We start from the raw sequence: 26484 nt of genomic DNA, 5'->3' as shown, positions 1-26484 counted from the left end.
TAGAGGAAAACAACAGAATGGGAAAGACTAGAGATCTCTTCAAGAAAATCAGAGATACCAAGGGAACATTTCATGCAAAGATGGGCTCAATAAAGGACAGAAATGGTATGGACCTAACAGAAGCAGAAGATATTAGGAAGAGGTGGCAAGAATACACAGAAGAACTATACAAAAAAGAGCTTCGTGACTCAGATAATCACAATGGTGTGATCACTCACCTAGAGCCAGACATCCTGGAATGTGAAGTCCAGTAGGCCTTAGGAAGCATCACTATGAACAAAGCTAGTGGAGGTAATGGAATTCTGGTTGAGCTATTTCAAATCCTGAAAGATGATGTTGTGAAGGTGCTGCACTCAATATACCAGCAAATTTGGAAAACTCAGCAGTGGCCTCAGGACTGGAAAAGGTCAGTTTTCATTCCAATCCCGAGGAAAGGCATTGTCAGGGAATGCTCAAATTACTGCACAATTGCACTCATCTCACCTGCTAGTAAAGTGATGCTCAAAATTCTCCAAGCCAGGCTTCAAAAGTTCGTAAACTATGAGCTTCCAGATGTTCAAGCTGGTTTTAGAAAAGGCAGAGGAACCAGAGATCAAATTGCCAACATCCGTTGGATCATTGAAAAAGCAAGAGAGTGACAGAAAAACATCTATTTCTGCTTTATTGACTATGCCAAAGCCTTTGACTGTGTGGATCATAACAAACTATGGAAAATTCTGAAAGAGATGGGAATACCAGACCACCTGACCTACCTCCTGGGAAATCTGTATGCAGGTCAAGAAGCAACAGTTAGAACTGGACATGGAACAACAGACTGGTTCCAAATCAGGAAAGGAGTACGTAAAGGCTGCATATTATCACCCTGCTTATTTAAGTTATATGCAGAGTACATCATGAGAAATGCCAGGCTAAATGAAGCACAAGCTGGAATCAAGATTGCTAGGAGAATTAGAAATAACCTCAGATTTGCAGATGACACCACCCTTATGGCAGAAAGTGAAGAAGAACTGAAGAGCCTCATGATGAAAGTGAAAGAGGAGAGTGAAAAGTTGGCTTAAAACTCAACATTCAGAAAACTAATATCATGGTATCCAGTCCAATCTCTTCATGGCAAATAAATAGGGAAACAGTGAGAGACTTTGTTTTTTTGGACCCCAAAATCACTGCAGGTGGTGATGGCAACCATGAAATTAAAAACAGTTGCTTCATGGAAGAAAAGCTATGGTCAATCTAAACAGCGTATTAAAAAACATAGACATTCCTTTGCCTAAAGAGGTCCATGTAGTCAAAGCTATGGTTTTTCCAGTAGTCATGTATGGATTTGAGAGTTGCATTATAAAGAAAGCGGAGTGCCAAAGAATTGATGCTTTTGAACTGTGGTGTTGGAGAAGACTCTTGAGAGTCCCTTGAACTGCAAGGAGATCCAACCAGTCCATCCTAAAGGAAGTCAGTCCTGAATATTCATTGGAAGGACTGATGCTGAAGCTGAAACTCTAATACTTTGGCCACCTGAAGGGAAGAACTGACTCACTAGAAAAGACCCTGATGCTGGGAAAGATGGAAGGTGGGAAGAGAAGGGCACGATAGAGGGTGAGAGGGTTGGATGGCATCACTGACTCGATGGACATGAGTTTGAGTAAGCTCCAGGAGTTGGTGATAGGCAGGGAGGCCTGGCGTGCTGCGATTCATGGGGTCGCAAAGAGTCAGACACAACTGAGCGACTGAACTGAAGAATGTGTTAGTACCAGAAACGTGAAATACAACATTAACACATCTTATTGCAGTTTTATATAAGAAGGAACCAGTATATTTAAAGTGCATGTGGAATCTGAGTTCGATTATGATACTGGTTATCTCTATTAGTTTGCTAAAACAGCCATAAGAAAATATCACAGATTGCATGACTTAAACAACAGATATTTATTCCCTCAAGATCTTGGAGACTAGAAGTCCACAATTGAATTGTCAGCAGGTTGGGTTTCTTCTGAGGTCTCTCCTGTTGGCTTGTAGGTGGCTGTCTTCTCAACATGGTGTTCTCTCTTTGTGCGTCTGTGTCCTGATCTCTTCTTACAGGGACACCAGGGATGCTGGATTAGGCCCGCGTATATGACCTGTTGTTAGTGTAATTACCTTTATGAAGGACCTTTCTCCAATTAGTCATGTTCTGAGATGCTGGGAATTATGATTTCAGCACAGGAATCTTGAGATTCTGGATGCAGTTCCATCCATAGCACCGTCTTCATACTGCATCATTTTTGTAAGGTTTATTTGTTCGGTTTAGGGTTTGTTTTTTTTTTTTAAACTTTACATAATTGTATTAGTTTTGCCAAATATTAAAATGAATCCGCCACAGGTATACATGTGTTCTGGGTTTTTTTTTTTTAAACACAGAAATAGAGTTTACCTTTCACCTTCGTTTGCTTCATGGTCGGAAGGACTTGACGTTTTGAAGGGCAAGTGTGCGGTTATGTGTCCTGGCTGAATCCTTCGGCACAGCCTTGAATTTCCTGAGACAGCTGAGATGCGGGGAAGTGGGGCAGCCAGGATGGACTTCCTCCTGCAAACCACCTTCTCACACTGCCCCTCTCTGCTTCAGATGCGGCTTGTAGCCAACTGTGGCCACCCAGAACTGTCCATGAGATTTTTACATATAACACTACTGATTTTTATAAAAGTCCTCAAATTTATTATTGGACAGGTTTTAGAGCTTTTTAGTATGTAAAATGTCAGCATTTTCAGTTGTTATCCCTACCCTGAGCTGGTAACTCATCTAAAATACGAGCTGTTCCTTTGGAAACAGGTTTCACATATGTACAGGAGACTAGGCAGTAAAAGTTTCTGAGAATTCTTACAAAGCAGCAGCTATTTATCTTGTTAAAAATTAGTAATTTCCCAGGTGGCACTAGTAAAGAACCCACCTGCCAATGCAGGAGACATGAGAGACGCAGCTTCAGTCCCTGGGTCAGGAAGATCCCCTGGAGGAGGGCGTGGCAGCTCCAGTGTTCTTGCCTGGAGAATCTCATGGACAGAGGAGCCTGGTGGGCGGCACGACTGCAGCAGCTTAGCACGCGTGTACACACCATCTGCTGCTGCCCGATCATTCTCTCTTTAGGGCTTCCCCGTGACTCATCAGTAAAGAACCCTCCTGTGGTGCAGGAGACGAGGGTTCAGCCCCTGGGTCGGGAAGATCTCCTGGAGAAGGGAACGGCAACCTCCCTGTACATTCGGTTAGGTTTCACTTAAACTCTGGTCTTTCTGTGCACAGTGTCCTTCCTCTCGTGTTGACCGAGCCCCTGCTGTTCGCGCTTGGTCTCTGTTCTGACTTGAACTTTAAGGTGGCACAAAGGCAATGCAGCACCCTTAGCGCCTCTCATCTGACTTCCATCAGGGGGCAGGTTTTCTTGAGTTAAACGTGTCCCTCGTCCCCCTTCCGTGGCTGTATACCTTTTATAAGGTGGTCCATCTCCCTCCTAACCATGTGTCTGCGTAACGGCTATAAGAGGTTCCCCTTGCAGAACCGGGACGGACTGCTTGTCCCCACAAGGCCGCTCAGAGAACTGGAGCCAGAAGTAGTGGAGGGTGGGCCAGACCCCGCAGAACCTCAGTCTGAATTGCTGAGGGACTTACGGATCTTGTCATGTGGAGACCATGTTCATAAGCGTTCGGCACCCTTTGGATGAGGCTCCACCTTGCAAATGGTGACGAGGGGACTGCTGGGTGCCGGCCTGGCTGCAGGAAACTCACTGCCTTTCTAGGGAGATAGGCCTCGTTTGTACAAGACTCCTGCCTGTCCTCCGCTCGCGGCCACTTGGCTCGAGAAGCGCCGTCCCCATCACTTGTGCCACCTTGTTTGGTACGAGAGCATGTGGCATGCGCCTGACATGGCTTCTGGTTCCAGTTCCCGTTCAAAGAAAACGTGGCTGAAGCCACTGAGAAGTGTTATCGCCGAAACCATGGTAGAATCCCTCACATTCCTGGGCCTCCTAGAATGTAGTCATGCTGTAGACCAGCTTAAGCCAGTGTGTAACTTAGTTGATTTTGTGACTAAGATAGAAAACTTTATTACTCAGTAATAAATAAAAATCACTCTTTTTGGAAAACTAACTGACTAATACCCATTTGAGAAGTTCTGGCTCACCTGTAGGTGGAGTCCAAATTGAGAAGCAGTGTCTGGAAATAACTTTCTAGTATGATTGGCACTAAAAAAAATTCTAAATCTATGAGCTGCTTCAGTGATGTCACTTCAGAACTTTCAGGGAGATTACTTTAAACTAGATGTTTGTGCGTGAGCAGTCATTTCATGTCACTGAGTTGTTTTTAACAGTTCACATGCCGAATTAAGGAACTGTCCCTTTCCTAGGAGTTGGACGTTCCATGGAATCCAAGCTGATGTCTTTGGGGATTAGGACGTGTGGAGACTTGCAGTATATGACCATGGCCAAACTCCAGAAAGAATTTGGTTCCAAAACTGGTCAGATGCTTTATAGGTTCTGCCGAGGTTTGGACGACAGACCAGTTCGCACTGAAAAGGAAAGAAAATCTATTTCAGCTGAGATCAACTATGGAATAAGGTTTTCCCAGGTACTGATCTCCTCACAGGTTTTAGCTTCTGTTTTTCATATTTGCACATAGTCCTGTCTCCCCAGCTAGAGCATAGACTGTTGACACTTGAAATGAAGCCTTAAAACCCTTGCCGTTCCCAGAGCTGGCAGAACGTATGTTCGTAACTAGAGCAGACAGTGCAGTAGATCATCACATGTTAAATATGGGAGGTTAATATACTTGAGAACAACCGTTAGGCGCAAAGGAAAATAACATGGATATTTTCTATGTTTATCTTTCTGTAGCCAAAAGAAGCAGAAGCTTTTCTTCTGAGTCTTTCAGAAGAAATTCAGCGGCGCCTTGAAGCTATAGGCATGAAGGGTAAACGCCTGACTCTCAAAATCATGGTACGGAAGCCGGGAGCCCCTATAGAATCTGCCAAATATGGAGGCCATGGCATTTGTGACATCACCACCAGGTAAGCTTATTAATAAAAAGGACATTAGATATTGATATTTCATTACAGGTCGTTTTATGAATGGAAAATGGGAGAAAAACAACAAGGAACAGTGTGCCCAAAGAGCTGCAGACACTGACGCTCCTGGGAGTCGTGCAGAGCCAGGTCTCGGCCCCTGGCCGTGGAGCGGCCCTGCGGGCCAGGTCGCCCCAGCCTGTCGGCATGTCCGACGGGGCAGGCTGTCCTGTCCTTGGGGTCTGCAGGCCGTGGCTTCAGTGCAGGGACAGGAAGGGGGTGCTTGTGGGCTTGGTGGGAAGGTCCCGTGGGGAAGCCTCAGTGCAGTTACTCAGAAAATGATTGCAGTGAGGACTTTATTTCATTTAGGGAGGTGTGATTTCTTTCTTGTGAAAAGATTAATCACAGTAGTCTCTGAAAATTGGTAGAAAGCATTTTAAAACCCTATTTTGTTAAATGTGAGGGCCACTAATATAAGACTGATGTTAAGGTCTGGCCTCATATGTAAGGCCAATATGAAAATACCTAATTTTGGATGCCACTTTTACTCTACAGGACACTGTGTTGTGAAGCTCTGGTTGACTGACAGGTAAATTAAAATACAGTGTAGTAGTTTCTTCTTGCTATTTACTCAATTTTAAATACCTTACAGTTTCTTAGAACTCTGTATTTTGGTGCATTCAGAAGTACCTAGGAGCTGAGTCTGTCTAAGCTCAATGAGAAAATCTGCCTTCATTTAAGCCTTTTTGGAAAAATCCGGATATTCCAAAAAATCTAGTTACGAACACAACATTAAAAATTGGGATTTTAACTATACTCTATGCTGCTGCTAAGTCACTTCAGTCGTGTCTGACTCTGTGTGACCCCATAGACGGCACGTCACCAGGCTCCGCCGTCCCTGGGATTCTCCAGGCAAGAACACTGGAGTGGGTTGCCATTTCCTTCTCCAATGCATGAAAGGGAAAAGTGAAAGCGAAGTAGCTCAGTCATGTCCGACTCTTCGCGACCCCATGAACTGCAGCCTACCAGGCTCCTCCATCCATGGGGTTTTCCAGGCAAGAGTACTGGAGTGGGGTGCCATCGCCTCCCCCCCCCCAATTCAATAATAATATTCATTCAGCGTTTTTGTATGCACTTATCTGCTTCCTGTTACCGGTATTTGTTCATTTTTGTCCTATTTAACTTAAAAAGTTTTATTTTGAAAAATGTACACATGTAAGCAGAGAACAGTGTCCTGAAGCCCTCACCCCGAGTCCCACGGTCGCTGCTGGGCCCTACCACAGGCCCCCAGCTGTTCTGGAGTGACTCTCAGAGACCGAACCGTTTCTTCCATGGGTTTCCAGGTGTTTATCTGTGACAAGACTCTGCTTTAGTGAACACAGGACAGCTCAAAAGCTGCCTGCATCGCTGGCAGTAAAGTGCTCGTTTCACCATGCCCTTTACCTTTGGGTAAGACATGCTTTCCTTCAAGCATTTACCTGATAGCTGTTGATGGTTTGTACGTGAACTGCTGACACGTGGGCACCTCTGGCCTCCTAGTAGGACGTGCAGGCCAGGGGGCTTCACTTGGCCTTTACCTTGATGTAAGACATGATAATGCATGATAATTACACTTCTTAAACTGAGAGTAGTGTCACTTTATAAATATAAGATGTTGATCAATTGTAAGCCATTAATTTCAGCCTTACATTTTGGGGGTATTATAACTGCCTAAGAGAAGCTTTAGGTAAGAGCTTCTGAAATATTATAATACTGATCCTGTATTTCCTCTAACTTAGGGGATGATAAACTACTTCCTGTGGCCCACATCCGGCCTGTGGCCTGTTTTTACATGATTTGTGGTAAATAAGAATGATTTTTATATGAAAGGTTGTATAAAATAGACTATGTGAAAGAGACGACAGAGTGTAAGCTCCCAGAAGTGTTGTAGTTAGGAGCCTGGTGTGCCTGCCTCAGCTCAGTGTGTGGTCATTCTGTGGCCTCAGGCTCCCTGCAGCACGTGCCTCAGTGTTGAGAGACTGTCATTGGAGTGACAAGTTTGGGAGGTCAGAGCCGCGTGGAGATCGCGATCTGTGGCTTCATCACCACTTAGGGAAACTTTTCTCATAACAGTTTTCTTTTGGAAAAAGAAGTTTTCCTTCTGGGGGTTCTTTTGTGTATGTTTTTATTTTGGATTGTATATGTATTTTTTAAAGTGATTAATTGAAAAGGTCAAATAACAGCTTCTAGCCCCTTGCCCCTCTCCTCTCCCCGGTTCTGATCACCATTCTTCTTTTGTGGTTCCTTCTGATACACCCATAGTTTTCCAAAATGTCAGCAGAGTCGGCAGTAGCAGCGGACTTACCGCTTCCTTCTGTTGCTGTCCATCCGCGTGTTTCGTTTGCCCCGGTAGAGTTGGTGGGTTTTGGTTTGGTCCATCCAGTGTGCCGCTGTTAGGATGCGCGTGTATCTACATACCCCATACTGTCCACTAGGCTAACCTTTCCTTTCCTTTTGATTGCGTTTCTCTTCAAGTTACTGAGCATCCGGTTTTGCTGTTTTGTGAATTTACCACTGAGTTTACCCCCAAACTCCCTTCCAATGTGACTGAGTTTCAGCACATCCCCAGGTCCGTTACTGGTTTTGACCTCTTTTCTTAGAGGCCTGTCTCTCGGGGCAGCCCAGCCTGCTACCCCAGTCGGAGTTCGTTTTAAGAGTTGCTAAAAAGTTGGAGTTGTGAGATGGCCTTTTTCTGTGTGGATCTGTTTTGTCTCTGATCTGCTCAGAGCTTGAGCAAGAATTCACGGGTGTAAACCCATCTCTGCTCATACTCACCGGTTTGCTGACCTAAAGTATAAACATAACTTAGCAATTGTCCTTCCTCAGATAAAGAACGGAGAAGGCAATGGCACCCCACTCCAGTACTCTTGCCTGGAAAACCCCATGGATGGAGGAGCCTGGTAGGCTGCAGTCCATGGGGTCGCTGAGGGTCGGACACGACTGAGCGACTTCACTTTCACTTTTCACTTTCACGCATTGGAGAAGGAAATGGCAACCCACTCCAGTGTTCTTGCCTGGAGAATCCCAGGGACGGGGGAGCCTGGTGGGCTGCCGTCTATGGGGTCACACAGAGTCGGACACGACTGAAGTGACTCAGCAGCAGCAGCAGATAAAGAAAGGCTCTGTTGCCATCATCTTCTCAGGGTTCCTGTTGTTCTGATCGCCTCTTCAGAGGAAATCAGCTCTGTATCACAAGTGTTCTGGAGTGGTCTTCATTTGTCTTTGTGCCCGGTACTTGGTCAGTGAATTTTTTTAAGTTTTCATCTCTAATAACTAAATTTTTCATTTCTACTAACATTTTGAGTTTTTAAATTTATTCTTTGGACCTTAAGTATTTATAGTTTCCCTTCCCAGAGAGAATTTCTCTCTTGCCTCCTGAAGATTCTAATAGTCCCAATGTCTGTTTCTCTAAGCTCCTTTTATTCCAGTTTCTGTTGCTGTTTTGAGATTTTCTTCAAGCATTTACCTGATAGCTGTTGACTGTTCGTGAACTGCTGACACGTGGGCGCCTCCAGACTCTTAGTAGGACACGAAGGCCAGGGGGAGCCGATGGGGGGCTGTGGTCTTTGGTCACTCACCAGGTCGGGCAGTATCTGCCGCCCTTCCTATGAGATGTGCAGCCCTGGGTGGGCGAGAAGATGGGCCCTGCAGCTGGTGTTCTGGGTACTCAGGAGGGGTTCTGGGGGTAGGGTGTGCTGTGCTGCAGGGGGCCTTGCTCCTGCTCGCTGTGCCCCAGTCTGTAGCTTGTGTGTCACCATCCCCGTCTCTGGGAAGCTGTCAGGGGAGGAGGCACCCTCCACACACATACCCGACCCCTCTGACTGCTAAGCCCTTCAGAGGTTTTGTACTATAAACTGGCTTATCTCAGAGTTAGTGCCTTGCTTTACACATTTAACAGGCATTTGGTAACTTATCATTTACTGATTTGCTTTCAGTATTCAAGAGTTTATGCCATTTGGAAAGAATTTCAAGTCCTTTTTAGTGTTGTTTTGGAGAGAAAATAAACATGTTTAAACCACCACAGTCCACTACTACAAATCTTGCTTTTAAGTTATTCTCTGTTGATCTGTGTGAAATACACTTAAGATAACCGTTATCAGTGGAAATTTTTTGCAAATGGGTTTCCTTAAAGAAATAGGGACTTATCCAAAATAAGAACATGATGTATTCATGGTATGGAAAAAATCAAGAGTAAATGTAGTTTTTGGCACCTAATAATGTGCCAGCATTATTAGGTGCCAAAAACTACATTGCAATGCAGGAGACCTGGGTTCGATCGCTGTGTTGGGAAGATCCCCTGGAGAAGGAAATGGTAACCCATTCCAGTATTCTTGCCTGGAGAGTCCCATGGCAGAGGAGCCTGGCAGGCTATGGGGTTGCAAGAGTCACACGACTTAGCAACTAAACCACCGCCATCAGGGCTGGCACATTCTCTGGTCCTCCTTGAGGAGTCTTTAGATGTAAGAACTGTGTAATCGAGTCTGGCTTTCAGACAGGGCGCCACCACTCTTCCTTTATCAGAGCTGTCCACACATCTGTGTCCACTTAAGACACCCTCTGGGAGGAAAGGACAGTTAGGTTGGGCGTGTTCACGTGTTGAAAACAGTGTCAGGAGAACCCAGGAGTCATCTTTCTCTTGTGAGCAGGAACTGTAACTCCGCATAGATAGTCTTGCAACCTAAAAGCTCTGTTGGGAGCCTACATCGTTGTGCTTACACTCAGGGTTGAGAAGCAGCACAGATGCTGATGTTAAGTATACATTAAAATATTTACATTTTCTATGAGACATTTTTCAGCATATTTTTAGCTGACCAGGTCTCTGAAAGTCCCAGTGGTCTTGATTTTCCTTTCCCCCTTGTTGCCCGCGTAATGGATTTCACATTATTGGCTTCACTGAAGGAAGGCACTCCTTCCTAAGGATCCCACTTACTTAAAGCTTTCGATAACTCTTTACAACTTTAATCCTTTTAAACAGTTCCGTACCGCTTATGGACTAGAGAATACATACGGAATGCAGCTTTTGTTCTTTAAAAAAGTTGATTCTATCACTTGCAGGACCGTGACTCTTGACCAGGCAACAGACAGTGCAAAACTCATTGGCACAGCCGCGCTGAACATGTTTCACACGATGAAGCTCAGCATAGCTGACATGCGAGGGGTGAGTAGGGAAAACCCTGAACACGTTTCACGCGATGAAGCTCGGCATAGCTGACGTGCGAGGGGTGAGTAGGGAAAACCCTGAACATGTTTCATGCAATGAAGCTCGGCATAGCTGACGTGCGAGGGGTGAGTAGGGAAACCCTGAACTGTAACGCTTTTCTTACTTGAGGGTTCATCTGAGGGTGCTCATGGTGCGAATCAGGGTTTCACCCACTCATGGTCTTGAATTTTTAAAGCGTTTTTCCGTTAGGGACCACTGCTCTGGTCCCTGCAATGGGCAGGGCCGGGGGGACTGTGAGGCTGCAAATGGTCTGACCTCTGAGGTCTGATGACCTAGCAGGGAGACTTTACCCCAGGCACGTGAAGATACCTTTGGAACAGATGGTGAGAGGCCATCTAGATGTAAAAACCTCAATTTTCCTAAAGATTAACCTTTGTAGGCCGTGTGCACACACATGTATGAGTAAAGGGTAGTTAGTGGCATGGTGTGGGTTTTGTGGAAAGACTGAAGTGTCCGTAGTGGTGATAAGACTCCCCCCAACACACACACACACCCCTGAGCACTGGAGTGATTGAATGAGTGCTCCCCGGGGCGGGGCTGCTTACCTGTGCTTCCCTGCAGCACACCCACCTCCCACCCCACCCCAAAATGATGGATGAAGTGGGGCTGCAAGTAGACTGCCCCCTAGTTACATTTTGTTGAAGTCTTAAAACTTAATTGCTGTTTCCTGATAGTCCAGTTGGGGGGACTCAGCACCTCCAGTGCTGTGGGCTGGGGTTTGGTCCTTGGTTGGGAAGCTCAGATCACACAAGCTGTAGCCAAAAACAAATAAATAAAAGCTTAATTGATGAAAACGTCAGTGGGCACAGTATTCTACTTTTCTGGAGTTTCTGATTTTGAAGAAATTGGTTAGAATTAGATACTGAAGGTTGAGGTAAATTAACTGCTCACCAGCTACTGCAGAAGTAGTTTTGGAATAAATGATACAAAAGGCTGTTTGAATATTTTTCACTGAACTTTTCTTCCTAGAAACCTGTTTCACTCTGGTTGCAGGTTGGTATTCATGTGAATCAGTTGGTTCCAGCGAATCCAAACCCGCCCGCGTGCCTCAGCCACCCAGCGGCCCAGCCCAGCCACGGTGCGGGCAGGGCCCCGTCGGTCCTGGAGCTCCTGCAGGCCCAGCGGGCGAGGCGGCCCCCGGAAGAGGAGCCCGCAGGTCAGTGTTGCCAGCGGCCGGGAGGGCTCTGCCAGACGCGTGCAGCAGCCTGACGTTCTGAGTTACAATGAATACATAACGAGGCCTTCTTTGCATGAAGAAGCTATTTTATGACATCTCCTGTATTTCCAGTATTTCTGGCTGCTGTGGATCTGGAAATGCCACCTGCCCCTCGATCTTGCACTGTGCCGTCTCTGTCTCCACACCTGACGTCAGGTGTCACGCCTGTCACTACCAGCAAAGCCGAGTGTGCCAGCAAGTGGAACGGGCTGCATTCTCCCATCAGCTTAAAGCCAAGACTCAACCTAAGCATAGAGGTCCCGTCACCTTCCCAGGTGTGTGTTCACAGTTGTAGACGTGAGGTCAGCACGAGAGTAGCTTTACAGCAGGAATGCAATTTTTCTTTACCAGTAACAGCCAAGAAAGGGAGAAAGGGCTACCTGTCAGGGAGGATCCAGGTGTTCATTCCAATGGGAAATGACCGGGAGGCCAGAGTGCTTCCATGGAGACCTGCCGCTCTCGCAGGTCGTGCAGCACGGATGAAAGCCAGTTCCTGAACTGTCGCCATCAGCAGCCACCAGACGTAATTGTGGTGACTTACCCTGGTCAACAGCACAGCTTTGCTGCAGAGGCCTTACATCAGAGGTTTTTCTTGCAGCCTTGGCAAGCAGCTCGCTCTGTAGGGTGAATGATTTTCCTAACATAAGCTATTCAGTCAGCTGATGTGGGCTGTAAGCGTGGTATGCTATTGGTGTGTTTGCAGTTTGGAAGCTCTGTTGGGAAAATCCACTTTTCTCTGTGTCCCTGAGCAATGGGGGCTGTAAGGCAAGGGAAAGGGGTGGGTGTGACTGGGCCGGGGGAGGGCACGGGTTTCTGGTGAGTTCCCCGAGGGGTGGCTCCCAGCAAGCCAGCCTGGCCTGCCCAGTGTCTGCAGTCATGTTGCTGTGAGGATGTCACAGATGGGCAGGGGGTTCTGTGTGTAGGCTGGAGTGGAGTTAAGCTTCTAGAATCCCTTTTTTCTGGATTGCTGCTCTCAGACAAATAGATGTGAGGCAGGCAGTCTCCTGTCTGAAAAGTAAACCTCTGACTCTGGACCCATCCCAGAAATGGATATGTGCCTTGGGCTCTGGCTGCTTCCAGGGCAAGGTCTAGGACTGCCCCTGAGGAGGAGGTCCGGTGAGGAGGTGGGCAGAGCTGGCCCTGGGAACCAGCCAGGGGCCTGCACTGGTCGTCTCCAGAGTCCACATCAGACCAGCCAGGCGTCAGTGGCCAAAATCCTAGCCAATTCCAGAAGCTGGTCTGTCTGGGGGTGGCCTTGCTAGCCGGGCACCTGTAGCTCACCTTGCTGCCCCCAGTGTCCAGTGTGGACATGTGGTCTCTGAGCGTCTGTCTGTTCTCACAGCTCGATCGCTCCGTCCTGGAGGCTCTCCCGCCCGACCTCCGGGAGCAGGTGGAGCAGGCGTGTGCTGTGCAGCAGGCGGAGCCACCGGGTGACCGGAGGAGAGAGCCTGTCAACGGCTGCAGCACAGGGATCCTGCCACAACCCGTGGGGACTGTGCTACTACAAATCCCGGCCCCTCAAGACCCTAACAGCGACACGGGAATTAATCTAATAGCCCTTCCGGCGTTTTCCCAGGTGAGTGTCCTCGGCCGTCCAGCCCCCAGCACTTCTCTTCGCCTCTGTCCCTCCCAGGGCTGACCGCGGCCCTCGTGGGAGGAGCGTGGCGGGTCTCCACATCACCCGCGGGACAGAAGCTGACAGAGCAGCCAGGACACCAGGGCAAAGAGGGAGGCTGTGGTGTGGGGGTGCCTAATAGTCTGCTGTTCCCTGGGCCCCCCTCAGCACCAGGGACAACAGTCAGGGTTTGAGGTTTGAGGCGCATTACACACACACCTGTTTTCTTGCATTTTGCTCCCCATTTTCCACTAGTGCTTCTTGTCCTGGTGGTTTTTGTTCATCGATTCATATTCAAAGTTGTATTCCTTATTCTCAGCCTAAAACCTTGTGAGAATTTAATGAGCTTTGCTGCTGAGGACCATACAAATAAAAATACATACAGATCAGAAAAGTATGATTTGAAATACTTAGTGAAAAAATCAGCCAGCTGCCTATATATAGAGCCAGCCCAGGTCTGACTTCGAACTTGCTCCTTTCCACCAGGTGGACCCAGAGGTGTTTGCGGCTCTCCCTGTGGAGCTTCAGAAGGAGCTGAGAGCAGCCTACGATCAAAGACAGCGCCAGGGAGAACACAGCCCTCCCCAGCAGCCGGCCGGCGCCCCCGGTAAGCTGTGCGGGCTTCAGGGACCGGCAGTGGAGCTGTGCGGAGCGCGCGTGTGGTTGGGTTGTTGTCGTGGGACGGCCTGGGTTAAGCCGTCAGTCCTGTTAGTGCCCGTCAGCTCAGAGACAGAGGGCGGGCTGTCCGAGTCCCAGGCGGACCGTACCTGGAACTTCGAGTTATCTGTCAAGTCTGCTGTCCTTTGAGACTGCTCCTTCAAAGGATGTAGCTTTAAAGCACAGAATCTGAAGGTTTTCTGAACATGCGTCACAAACACATTTAACACATCACTGCCCCGGGGATTTTTGCAGTAAGCGGCTTGTTATATAAGTGAACACTGAAATACCTCTGGCCAGTAACGTTCTGTTCCAATAACAAAACACATTCATGTCTCTGGTCAGAAATCATTTTAACAAGAAGTTGTTAAAATGAAAACAGTAACAGTGCTGCTGAACTGTTGGGAGCAGTTCCCCTGTTGGAAGTTTCCCTTGACTCCTGTGAGCCCCGAGATAGACACGCAGAGGCCGTGAGGCTGAGCAACCCTCGGAGCAGTGGGGCCGGCGGCCGCCCTCAGGCTGGGCACGCGCCCACGTGTGGGGTGCACACGGCAGAAAAGGGAGCCTGTGCGCTCTCCCCCTCACCCCCTCGGCATGTATGTTGAGGATCTTACGTCCATCTTCCTCTAGTGCCAAAGAACCCGTTACTGCAGCTAAAACCAGCAGCAGCGAAAGACAAGAAAAGAAACAAGAAAAAAAATCCCCTCAGCCCCCAAAGAAAGATTCAGAGCCCTCTGAAAACCACACTGGTGAACAGCCCGGCGAAGACCCTGCCAGGGGCCTGCACAAGTCCCCAGAAGCTCCTTGATGGGTTTCTAAAACACGAAGGTCCCACATCAGAGAAACCTCTGGTAACTCTTCTACATTTTTTAAACTTTGACCCCTTCCTTCATCAGATCCTCCTGTACCGGATGTTATGTAAATCCAGCACTTGTTATCATTTGTTTTCTTAACAGGGAGAACTCTCTGCTTCCACTTCAGGTGTTGCTGGCCTTTCTGGGTTGCAGCCTGACGTATCCACAAGTGTCAGGCCCCCGGCGCCCAACCTGGCTGGAGCCGTGGAGTTCAGTGACGTGAAGACCCTGCTCAGAGAGTGGATCACCACCATCTCAGGTTGGTGGCCCTGGTGTCGGTGCTGAGAAGTGACAGCCTGGGTGTAGAGCATGAACTCAGCTAGAGGGAGGAGCTAGTTTCCAAGGTCTGATAAACCAGCCCCTGCACTGTGGGCTTGGCTCTGCAGCCTTGCTCACTACAGCCCCCCAGGGTGAGGGCCCCCACTTTCCCCATGGAGTGCAGCCTTCCCCCTTCAGGATACGCTGGCCCTCACATGTGCTCTCCCCACTCTAGATCCGATGGAGGAAGACATTCTGCAAGTTGTAAAATACTGCACTGATCTAATAGAGGAAAAGGATTTGGAAAAGTTGGACCTCGTTATAAAATACATGAAAAGGTAAACTATTCAGTGCTTTTTACCAAAAGGAAAAAGCGTGTCTGTCACCACAGCTCGTGGGGTAGGGCAGGCAGGCTGCACCCTTTCTGGGCATTGCTTACGTTAACTGGGCTCCTCAGAGTTACTTACGCGAGAGCCATGGTTTTCATTTTGAACACCAGCTAGTATTGATTGGGGACTAGAAAGGGGTCAAAACGAGGCTGTTCCTCCTCTCAAATAAGTCAAACCATAGACGTACCTTTTGGAGTGTTATATTGAAGCTGTTCAAACCCTTAACCTTTACTAACCTCCCCTCTGCTCACCTGTAGGCTGATGCAGCAGTCGGTGGAGTCGGTTTGGAATATGGCATTTGACTTTATTCTCGACAATGTTCAGGTGGTTTTACAGCAAACGTACGGAAGCACATTAAAAGTCACATGAAGATGAATTACCAGGGAGCCTGGCGCTCTCCACTAGCTGTGCCATAAGTGCTTGTGAGGTATTTGCAAAGTGCATGATAGTAAATGCTCTGAGTTTTATAATTTTAAATTTCTTTTTAAGCAAAGTGTTTTGTACATTTCTTTCAGTAAGTGCCAAATTTGTCAGTATTGCATGTAAATAATTGTGTTCTTTTACTGTAGCATAGATTCTATTTACAAAATGTTTGTTTATAAAGTTTTATGGATTTTTACAGTGAAGTGTTTACAGTTGTTTAATAAAGAACTGTATGTATATTTTGTACAGGCTCCTTTTTGTGAATCCTTTAGGAAGCAAATCCTGAACTATTCTACTTAAAGAGGCTGAAAACCCTCCAGGCCGGACGGTTACAGGCTCCATGCTAAGCTCTGACACTCCTGAGAGCCCTGACTGGTGTCCACTTGTGCCAAAGCAAGGGTAAAGCAGGCGTGACTCACTCCCTCCTAACCCAAAGCACCGACACAGGGACATGTTAACAAAGTCTTCTTTACTTCTTCCAAGTGGAGGAGTTCACATATTTTGAATTAGAACACACACACAATGAAGACTGAGTTCTTCCTGGGAAAATTATGTCCCCAGATGGTATAGAGGTTTTGTCTTCGCCTCTACTGGCCCTTGAGAAACTTCAGAAATAATGAAGAATGGTACAGATTTTCAAATGTATATAAAAGTATTCGTCTATGCTATATGCTATAAGACTTTAAAAATATAGTTTATAACTCTATGCCAGTGAATACTTGGGGACACCTGCTATCCAACACCCCCACTGACTTCACTCAACACTGTGCTATAGAAGGTAGGCAGGTACTAGATGCTAACAGACTGCTGCTCTCAGGGACCCACTTCGCATATTCTTCAGGAAAACCTTAGGGAACTAGCTACCACCAAATTACTAATATGAAGAAACTGTTATGTCTCTGTAACAACTTAGAAAGAAATACTAAGTCCAGACAGTTAATCAACACCCTGCTGATTGTCTCATCAGAAAATATATGCATGATAGAACCTGCTAGGACAAACAGACGCAGACTGATGTGTAAAAACCCTGCTGCGATGTGTGCTAGGACCCAAGGTGACTGGACGGTTCCTGTCCTCGCGAGAACGTGCTGTACCAGGAGGAGGCTCGGAGAGCAGCTCTGCTGACAGGCAGGGAAGCCCAGTGGCACTTGCGGGCCGCGTCTGGGTTCTTTATTAGAACTGAGGATGGTGCTGAGAACTGTGGACGCTCGTGACCACACAAGCGGTGAAGGGCAGCCGGCGATGCTCGACACCATGGTTTCACACAAAGCAGATAAAGAAATATCAAGAAAGCCGAATTTTCTATTTTAAAAAATTCCTAAGGGCATATGGCAGAAGAACGCTGGGAGAAGAATCACTGGGAAGGAAATGAATAAATAAAGACGTGTTTCTTACCTCAAAAAAGTCCCAAGAATCACAAAATCTGCAGAAGCTTGGTTAATCAAATACTGCAGTACTGATTTAATCAGTATAAAATTGAAAGAGCTTTAGATCTGTAATAAAAATCCAAATTTGGGGAAGGAAGGGCAAACTTTAAAACAGCAGCCAGTAGGGGAGGGCGTGGGCGAGTGAACAGGCACGTCGGAGCTGTGGGGACGTGTATCGACCACTGTCAAACCAGTGTAGTTTCTTGGTTTCTCATGGAAAACATTTTATACACCTAGTTTTTTCCTTCTATACTTAAGGTCAATCAGTGTTCAGACAGGTCCATTCCTTGTTTTTCTTGGTGATATTACCACATAATATTGCATTGACTCCAATTTCTGTCCCCGGTGGAAAAATTAGATGATTTCAAACACTTTCTTCAGCTCCACAATAAGCTGCCAGTCACTCTTCTGCATCTCGTCTCTGAACCAGTCTTTGAGAGCGTCGATGGACTGCCGGCTGATCTGCAAGGCCCAAGGCACAGACAATAAACAAAACCACGTAACAAGTGAGTGCCCGGTGCTGCCATCACCAAGACAGCTCCGGTGGAGCTCAGCAAGGCCACGCCCACCTGTCTGTCAGGACGCAGAGGCCCAGGGCCCCCTCTGCTCAGCGAGTCAGGGAGAGGGGGCCCGACCTAGGTGTTCTAGTGGGTGCTCTGAGGAGGCTGGACGCCAAGCCAAGCCTTAATGAAGAATCCAGTCCCTTCGGGTTCTAAACATCAGCCCTCCACTCCCGAGTCAAGTCATCAGAAGAGCCGACAGCCCCCTCTCTTAACTGCTGAGTGAGTGGCTTACCTTACTGACGAGAATGTCTGTAGCTTCAAAATGGCGTCCATACATTTTGGGAGATTCACCTGGGATGGGTTCTATTTTGACACAGACTTCTTGTCCTTTTTTCGCAACATCCACTTGTTTATGGTTTACTTCAATACTTGTTACTATTCCAATGTCAACAAACTGTAAAGAACAGAAACTGCAGTGTGAGCGGAGGCCCTCTGAGTTGTTTCTACCCTGCCCTCTGCGTGACAACTGCCGGAGGGGGAGGAACAGCAGGCCCAGAAGCCCCGGGTCAGAAATGAGCCTGGGGTGACCGGCATGGAGAACAAGGGGGCGAGCGGAGAGGCAGGGAGCCCACGTGTGGTGGGCGCTGTGAGCCACCTGCCCTCGGCCACAGTGAGGGGAGCCACAGCACCACTCTGCTGCCTGGATCCCCATCCAGGAGAATATGAATGAAAACGGAATCTAGTTTGGCTAAAGCCACACCAGGGACCCCTGCTGCCAGGAAGTGTCCAGCTCAGCCCACTGAGCTGGTGGAGGAGCGATGAGCCCCAGGGGCAGCTGAGTCACGGTGCGCAGAGGACGGCACTTGGGAGCCAGGCCTCCTGGGGCACCATAGGGCCCCAGCAAGGGACAGCAGGCTCCAAGTGCCATGCAGCAAGGACAGAACCCAGCCTGAATGGGCTCCTGCCGACCAAACGCCGGATAACTGGGTACCGAGAGAGATGAACCCTTGTGTACAAGATGCCTGAAGGGAAGGAAGTCCAGGGTGGGGGAGAAGGTACAACCACTGCCCAGGGTAGGACAGTGAGTGGTTAAACGGGGCAAATTGTCCCCGATGGAGATGCTGAGTGTCCTTCCCAGTCACATGGAAACCACCAGACAAATCCAGGCTGAGGCGCCCTCTGTGAAACTACTGGTCTGGACTCTTCAGAAAGGATGGCGGGCTGTTCCTGATAAGACTGAAGCGCTAATAACCAGACTCCACATACCTGGATGGAGCCCTGGGCAGGATCAGCAAACATGACCAGAGACATTTGGGGCACTATCGGTGAAGTGTCAATGAGAACTGTGAATCACAGGATTTACTCAATGTTACTTTTCCCTAGGTATGACGCTAATCCAGAGGAAAGATGAATGAGTGTTCATTATTCTAGTCTGAATTTTCTCCCAGACTCAGAAGTATCAAGGTCAATAATTCTGCAGCTTTCATTACGTCAAGCACTGACACCAGGTGCTGAGAATCGACACTGATAAGGAGCTGCCATCGAGGAATCAAGTACAGGGAGGGACGAGCTCTGCTGGGTTTTGTGTTCACTCCTGAACTGCCAGAACTGCTTTTAAGAGAAGACTTTTCAAAGTACACCCAGAACTTACATTTTTGCTGGGCACGCACATGGGTGTCCCCTGCTTCACCTGCCCTGCTTCCACAGTCACGCCCATCACTATCGGATCCCGAGAATTGAAGATAAACTGAGGGAGAATCTTTATCTTGCAGGGGAATACTGCTATGTGCCTGCAAGAAAAAAGTACAACCCAAGGATTTTTCAGCTTACAGAATCCCTTCAGATGCATGAAAAAGCAAGCACCAGTGACTCTGAGATGTCTCCTTCCCTCGGGGGAGAGCAACAGGGAGGCTGGCCCTCCTGCAGGTCCTGCTGGCCAGAGCCCTACCCACATCCCGCCTGGACCAGGGGGGCTGGCGAAGGGCTCTTACCGCCATCCCCTAAAGCCCTGCCCACAGCCTACCAGGTGCTTCCTGCGCTCTCCCCCAGGTCACCGGTGTCTCCGCCTCAGTACCCACCCTGATCAGGGCTTTTCTTACCCCCCCACCCCGCCCCAGGCGTCTGGGCCGCACCCTCCGTTCTCAGATCAGCTGCCTCCCTAGCCACACCGTCAACCTCAGCTCGCCTCCCTGAGGCTTTTCCCTGCTTTACCCTGCGTCTCCCAGCTTCTCCCGTGTTCTCTACTAGTCCTACCCCTGAGTTCCAAGAGAAGGGACCTGCCAGGGTCGCCCTTGGAGCTTTGCTGGAGGAGGTGAGGCTCCTTACGCAGGGCCCTTCACTTTCTAATTCCCCACTCACGCTGGTCCACACGACCCCAGATGAGGACTCCCAAGCCATTAATGCAACCTAGGTCTGCCGAATGGAAAATAAAATACTGAACAGAAAAGTTACAGAGAGCATGGGGTCACACACTGCGTCCCAGGCGGGCAGGGGCGGGCAGGGTCTGGCAGCGCGTCACTGCGGGGCGGCAAGCGCCGCGCTGCTGATGCCCACACACCTGTCTGCGATGTAGGCCGGCGCAGCAGCAGCTGCGTCGGCACAGCTCCAAAGCAGGTAAAACTACCAACTTACTTAAATTCTTCTTGTTTCTGTTTCTTGTAGTCTTGTCTGTATTTCGTAAAGGCATCAAATAAATGATAAATAATTTCTGCACTAAAAATTCTAACTCCTAAACTATCAGCCATTTCTTGGGCGTCCCGTTCAATTCTCACATCGAAGGCCAAAATCACTGCATACCTGAAAGGTTAAAACACATCAAGGATTACTGGATGAAATATAGACCATGTCTTCACAGTCCTACTCAATCAAAAAGGCAGCATGCAAGCCTTCAGTGCAGAGGAGAAATAACTTACTGAGGGTCGTGTTCCAGCATCACCGAAGCCTTCATGACATCTTTTTTGTGGACAGGCCCAATGTTGATCCCTGCGTACTGTAAAAAGGGGTTCCCAGTTCAAATGCCTGTGTCAGGTGACAGGACAGCGCCCCCCACCGAGTCCTGGGGAGTTGGCCCCATGACTTACGGGCACTTCTGATGTCTTCAGAAATTCAAGGAGAGCTTCCAGAGATCCCAGGGTCGAGGCCTGGACATAGACGCCTTTCTCTTCTAATTTGATAGCGTTCAGTGTCTGCTTTAACTCGTGGATCAGCTCATCCTTGAGAAGAAACGACATTTGACAAGGTTATAAATACACTGCTATCTCAGCAGCCTAGAATTAAATTGTTTCTCTTTTTGATTAAGTGTTCATCTGAAAATATGAACCCAAGGCTGAGTGCGGGCAAGGCATGGTAAACTTGTGCGGGAAGGGAAGAAGAGACATGGGTGCGACCCGAGCTGTGCGCATCTCACTTCAGTTAGGCTGACTAATGCTGGAACACGTGAGGCCTCTGCAGCACCTGGCAGAGTAGACATAGAGCAGATGGATGAAAGGAATGACACAGCAAATAATCTTCTGGGAGACAGAAGTCCCGATGTATGTGGTACAGGAGTCCTAAGCCCAGCGGGTTTGACGGTCAAGACCCCTCATCTCAACAGTCCTTTATCACTGCTCCATACAAGGTGGAGAGATTTTGATCAGAGGTCAGTAAAACCACCCTGTCATTGCCATGAAAGACACACAAGTCCACGGCCTCCTGGAGACTGGCTAGAGGGGCACCCCTGCCCTCACTGGCCGACTCTCTGAGCAGTGACTGGGTGCTGCCTCCAGAGCAGCTGCCCCAGCACACGGGAGCCCCGTGCTGCCAACAGCGGGGTTTTCTCTTTGCAAGAGAATAAATAGTCAGGTCTCAGCATTTGCTTTTGTGAAGCTCTGCTGGGCTCGTGTGTGCCACCTACTCCTGAAGACAGGCAGACAGGCTTTACAATGACCTCTAGAACCCAGTAAGAGATTCGTTAGTTCTGTCTATATGACTGAGTGAAAGCGGCTCCGTCATGTCCGATCTTTGCCACCCCATGGACTGTAGCCTGCCAGGCTCCTCTGTCAATGGAATTCTCTAGGCCAGAATAGTGGAGTCCGTTGTCATTCCCTTCTCTAGGGGATCTTCCCAACCCAGGGACTGAACCCAGGTCTCCTGCATTGCAGGTAGATTCTTTACCATTTGAGCCACCAGGGAAGCCCAGTCTATATATATAACTGAGTATTTTTAAAAAATAAATCACGAATGGAGAACTTCTAGCTTCTGATTCTTCTTTTTTTTTGGATGTGAACCATTTTTAAAATCTGTACTGAATTTGTTACAACACTGTTTCTGGGTTATGTTTGGTTTTTTGGCCATAAAGCATGTGGGACCTTAGTCCCCCGACCAGGGATTGAACCTGCAGCAAAGTCTTCACCACTGGACCACCAGGAAAGTCCCTGGTTCATTTTTTAAATAAAATGTTCTAACTTGAATGTATATAAATGATCACTTATGCCGGCTTGTGGTTATACAAACGGAAGTGATTCTGAACCATCAACCTTTTGTTCAGAGACCCAGATAAGTCTCCACGAAGACAAAGGTGCCCGTTTTATTCTTCATTCCCAGCAGTGCCCTCCTCACACAAGACACAACACAAAACATCACTGGAGGAAGAAAGAAATGAACTTACTTTAAGAACTGGGACTTCATCTTCTTTATAAGCCACGAGGAGGGGTAAACCAGCCAATGTTTTTTCCAGGTCCTTTCCAAGAATCTTTACCCCCTGAGCTGCTTCTACCTCTTTATGCTTCTCATATTGGTTCTACAGAGATCAAAACAGTTGTTACTACATTTACGTGAAAGGTGGCTTAGCAGGGGACCCGATGATAGAGGATACTGTCATGACTTTGGGACAGCAAGAGTTCTGTAGTACATGCAAAAAGCAATTAATACAAATCAAAGACTGATAAATTCAACATTAAAAAGCGAAGTAACTTTGATTCCCAAGATACCACAGAATGAGTAAACAAATGAGTCACAGCAGAAGATGCCACAATACATACATACAGTTACTGTTGGTAACTAGATAGCTGTGTGGAACCAAAACAACATGCATTTGAGTTTTATGAGGAACTCTGCTGGCAAGTAAGAAATTTCTCAAATCTCTAATAGAAGGTCCTTTCTGTATGAAGACACCCGGAATTAAACCCGTGATGGGTGCGTGTGTGTATTACAGCAGGTGGCTCTCAAAGGGAAGAACAACCCCAGCAGAACTTCTCAACATGGTGCAAGTGCTGCATGCCGACGCTCACCACCCTGACTCACCTTCACTCTTAACTCCTTCATAGGGGGAGGTAACAGGAGGCCTCGGATCTGCGTGACGATAGGCCCTTCTACTCCGGGAACAATAATCGTGTCTCCTTCCTTCAGACGCCCGTTGATCAGTATTACATCAATAGTCGTGCCCATTCCCGGGAGAGCCTTAACCTAGGACACATTGTTGCAAAGGGGGTGAAACACAGGCTACGATGACCCACACTGATTAAACTGAGAGCAATCCATGGCCCCACCTGAAAACCCTGCTTGGGAGGCGGCGGGGGGGCAGGGTGGATTAAACTGAATAGCTGGCATTACCTCCATCACCTGGGCTCTCAGCTCCTCACACTGGGCAAGCCTCTTACTCAACATGGTCTGAGTCAACTCGACAAGAAGGCAGATCAGACTTCCCATGCCATCGCCAGTGTGTGCAGAGGTAGGTACCAAGGACACAAAAGTGCGGGGATCCTTATTCTCATAGAACAAAGCTGCATTCAGCCCCTAGAGACATAAAAAGCAAAGTCATTGGTACAGGCCAAGCTGGGGGGGAAGGCCTCCAGAACAGAAGCCTGGAGGCTGGATGAACAATGGCTCTTCATTCTGAGAATGCCTCACCAACACCTAGACCACATGTGCCCTGTACACAGTACAGAAAAGCAGTTCCCTTCCAAGTCAGCTTGGTGTTTAACAAGTGTTTGTTTAAGTGTTAAAAATTCAGACTGCAACGAGAGGTCTTTGAAAAAAAAGAATTTAAGGAGAATGGAGAAGAGAAAGGAATGAAAAATGCTAAATGCCATTCATAGGGAAACAGAACCAGTACCAATCAAAGTACTGGCTTGATTATAAAGACAAGGCAAAAGAAGAAAAAAATCTCCTGTGATGTGGTCTCTTGTAAAGAAGGGAAGCTTTCTGACCTGCTGTGCAAATTCCACAATGATCGCCTTGGCCCGCTCCTCAAATTCATCTCTGGTGTTCTTCTTCTGCTTCTTCAGAGTAGCGGCCACGTCAGAGTCAGGGCTTTTCTTCCAATCATACAACCTATCAATCTAGAAACGTTTTTTTATGTCAGAAACATCTCTAAAGCACTCACAAAGCTCAACAAGTTAATAAATAAGGTTAATGTAAAAGCTCCAGGAAATCCGAATGTGTATCACACACATGTGGAAGAGTGTGTACTACTCAGACATTTCATGGAACCGAAAGTCCCGATCACATGCTTAGCTGCATCCCCTCTTAATTAGAAACTGAAGTACCACACTGCCCACTGGCTTCCAACCAGTTCATGAGAGGCTGCCATTTATTCAAATATATGCTAGGAACATTAACATATGCTGGAATTCCAAAATGGTTAAATAGCTGACAGAAAAAAGGATTAATTACAGCCAAGTACCATCACCAGGAAAATGACATATGAAAAATACAGAAGACAATAATTATTTCCTATCTCAGAGAACACCCCATCAGTAACTGTTTTATTGCTCAAATAAGGGTTGAATCTGTTTAAATAAATAATCTATTTTCTCTCACTTTTCAAGAGTGATAGATGAGTATAAAGAGGAAAATTATATAATAGTAAAAACAAAAAAAAAATACTATGTTGGCTCAGTCTAGGGTGATAATACAAAGGTAGCAGACCAATCTGAATGCCATCAAGAAGGAAAATCAGTAGAATCAGACCCAGAAATGACAATGATGAAATATAATTAGCATCACCTCTGAGCCACCAGGGAAGCCCCCCAATTAGCATCCAGGGGCCTTAAAACAGTTGTTATAAATACACAGTTGTTATATATATAAATTTATGTAAATGACTTTAAAGGAAAAGCATGTAACCTGTAGAGCTAAAAAGTGTGTATACATATATAAAATCTGAACTAAAAAAAAAATCACTGAACTGAAGCAGATGACACAATGCTAAAGATCAGCAAATAAGATAAAGCAAATACAAACTACCCCAACTGAGGCATGTAGGAAAAAACCATGGAGAAAAAGAAAACTTCAGTAACTTCTATAAAACAATATTAATAGAAGTAACTCAAGGTCTAGAAAAGCTCTAGAATTCTATCAAACACTTAAAGAAGAATAAGAGAGCAGAAAAATAACTGCACAAATAATGACCAAGAACTAAGGAAATCAAACTGAAGCAGGATAAATATAAAGGAAACTATTACATAATCTCACTGACAAAATTCTTAAAGAAAAAGTCTTTTTAAAAGCAATCTAACAAATCCCATATTAAACACTGTGGAACAAAGAGTGACTAGAGATAAAAGCCAGAAAGTGAAGACGGTGAAAGAAAAAAGAATTTTTTTAACCTAGAATTCTGTAGCAATAAAACTATTTAGAAAATATTTTACCTGTGAAAATAAAAACACAGTAAGTCTAAGCAATGTTTTTAATAGTGCTAGGCAGACCTTTAAATGTTTGCGTTAGAAAAGAAAAAAATAAATATCTGAAAGCTTCCATTTTAAGAAACCAGAGAAAGAACAATGAATACAAATGTAACCAGAAAGACAAAAAAAAAAATAAAAATAAAAATTACCCCTGAAATCAATGAAATACAAAATAGACAAACAGTACAGAATATCAATAAAACCGAAAGCTAGTCCTTTGAAAGACACAGATTTCTATACTAACAAAAGGAAAGTTAAAAACTAAATAAAACTGAGTTAAATAACTCAGCTTACTTAAACTCCATGCTCATGTGGCTTTACTAATGAATCCTATCAAATACCTAAAGAAGAATATTTCTACACAAACCCTTTCAGAAAACAGAGGAGGAAATACTTCTCATCTTATAAGGTCATTATTCTGAAAACCAGACGAGATATTAAAAGAAAACTATACACCAAAATCACTCATGGAGAGACACAAAAATCTTCCCAAATAAAAAAGCTCATCAAATCCAGCAAAACATAAAAAATATACTATGACCAAGCAGGTGTTGTTCCAGTAATGAAAAGTTGGTTTACTGTTTCAAAAAGGAATGGTAAAGAACAAATGGTGCTGGACCAACTGGATGTCCACAGGCAAAACACTGAAGAGACACAAATCTTATACCCTTCACAAAAAAACTAATCCAAATGTGAAACACCGAACTCTCAAACTCTTTAAACAGGAGAAAACCCAGATGACCTTGGCCATGGTGATGACCAGATGCAACACCAAAGGCATGATCCATGAAAAACAGAACTGATAAATTAGACTTAATTAAAAACGTTTGTTCTGTGAAACACAGTAAAGAGAGTGAGATAACAAAGCACAGACTAGAAGAGAATACTGGCAAAATAACATGTGGATGAAGGAACAATAAAATATACAAATAACTTTTAAAATTCAACAGTAAGTAAACAAAGAACCCAATGTTTAAAATGGGCCAAAATGTTTAACAAACACTTCACCAAAAAAGATATAAAAATGGCAAACAGGTACATGAAAGGATGTCATCTTATGTCACCAGTGAAATACGAATTAAAACAAGATACTACTACACACCTATCGGGCTTCCCTGGTGGCTCAGCTGTAAAGAATCCGCCTGCAGTGCAGAAGAACCTGATTTGATTCCCGGGTCGGGAAGGTCCCCTGGAGAAGGGCATG

General features: G+C 46.5%; 2 protein-coding genes across 7 annotated transcripts in view; one reads left to right on the top strand and one right to left on the bottom strand.

Annotated features, from left to right (window-relative positions):
• Positions 1 to 15928, top strand: part of REV1 (REV1 DNA directed polymerase) — a 77868-nt gene extending 61940 nt beyond the window's left edge. For 4 of the 6 annotated variants that reach the window (XM_044925649.2, XM_025260704.3, XM_025260702.3 and 1 more), the window contains exons 13-23: positions 4361 to 4581; positions 4848 to 5020; positions 10109 to 10211; positions 11268 to 11430; positions 11563 to 11765; positions 12833 to 13066; positions 13592 to 13712; positions 14393 to 14613; positions 14719 to 14875; positions 15110 to 15212; positions 15521 to 15928. In XM_044925649.2, the coding sequence (XP_044781584.2) occupies positions 4361 to 4581; positions 4848 to 5020; positions 10109 to 10211; positions 11268 to 11430; positions 11563 to 11765; positions 12833 to 13066; positions 13592 to 13712; positions 14393 to 14613; positions 14719 to 14875; positions 15110 to 15212; positions 15521 to 15632 (1811 nt within the window). In that variant the 3' untranslated portion in view covers positions 15633 to 15928. Of the gene's footprint in view, positions 1 to 4360; positions 4582 to 4847; positions 5021 to 10108; positions 10212 to 11267; positions 11431 to 11562; positions 11766 to 12832; positions 13067 to 13591; positions 13713 to 14392; positions 14614 to 14718; positions 14876 to 15109; positions 15213 to 15520 lie in introns of those variants that run through there. The other 2 variants (XM_025260706.3, XM_025260707.3) reach the window with 2 other exon arrangements.
• A 208-nt stretch (positions 15929 to 16136) lies between these two features.
• Positions 16137 to 26484, bottom strand: part of EIF5B (eukaryotic translation initiation factor 5B) — a 76128-nt gene continuing 65780 nt past the window's right edge. Inside the window, exons 15-24 of the mRNA XM_006050937.4 lie at positions 23802 to 23933; positions 23206 to 23388; positions 22897 to 23058; positions 22262 to 22393; positions 20697 to 20828; positions 20529 to 20605; positions 20248 to 20412; positions 19268 to 19406; positions 17909 to 18070; positions 16137 to 17575 (exon numbers count right to left, since the gene is read on the bottom strand). Coding sequence (XP_006050999.1) covers positions 17468 to 17575; positions 17909 to 18070; positions 19268 to 19406; positions 20248 to 20412; positions 20529 to 20605; positions 20697 to 20828; positions 22262 to 22393; positions 22897 to 23058; positions 23206 to 23388; positions 23802 to 23933 — 1392 coding nt within the window. The 3' untranslated portion in view covers positions 16137 to 17467. The remainder of the gene's footprint in view (positions 17576 to 17908; positions 18071 to 19267; positions 19407 to 20247; positions 20413 to 20528; positions 20606 to 20696; positions 20829 to 22261; positions 22394 to 22896; positions 23059 to 23205; positions 23389 to 23801; positions 23934 to 26484) is intronic.

Source organism: Bubalus bubalis, chromosome 12, assembly GCF_019923935.1.
Source record: "Bubalus bubalis isolate 160015118507 breed Murrah chromosome 12, NDDB_SH_1, whole genome shotgun sequence".
Lineage (NCBI taxonomy): Eukaryota > Metazoa > Chordata > Mammalia > Artiodactyla > Bovidae > Bubalus > Bubalus bubalis.
Note: the sequence above shows the minus strand (reverse complement) of the source record. Positions and strands in the feature narration are given on the sequence as shown.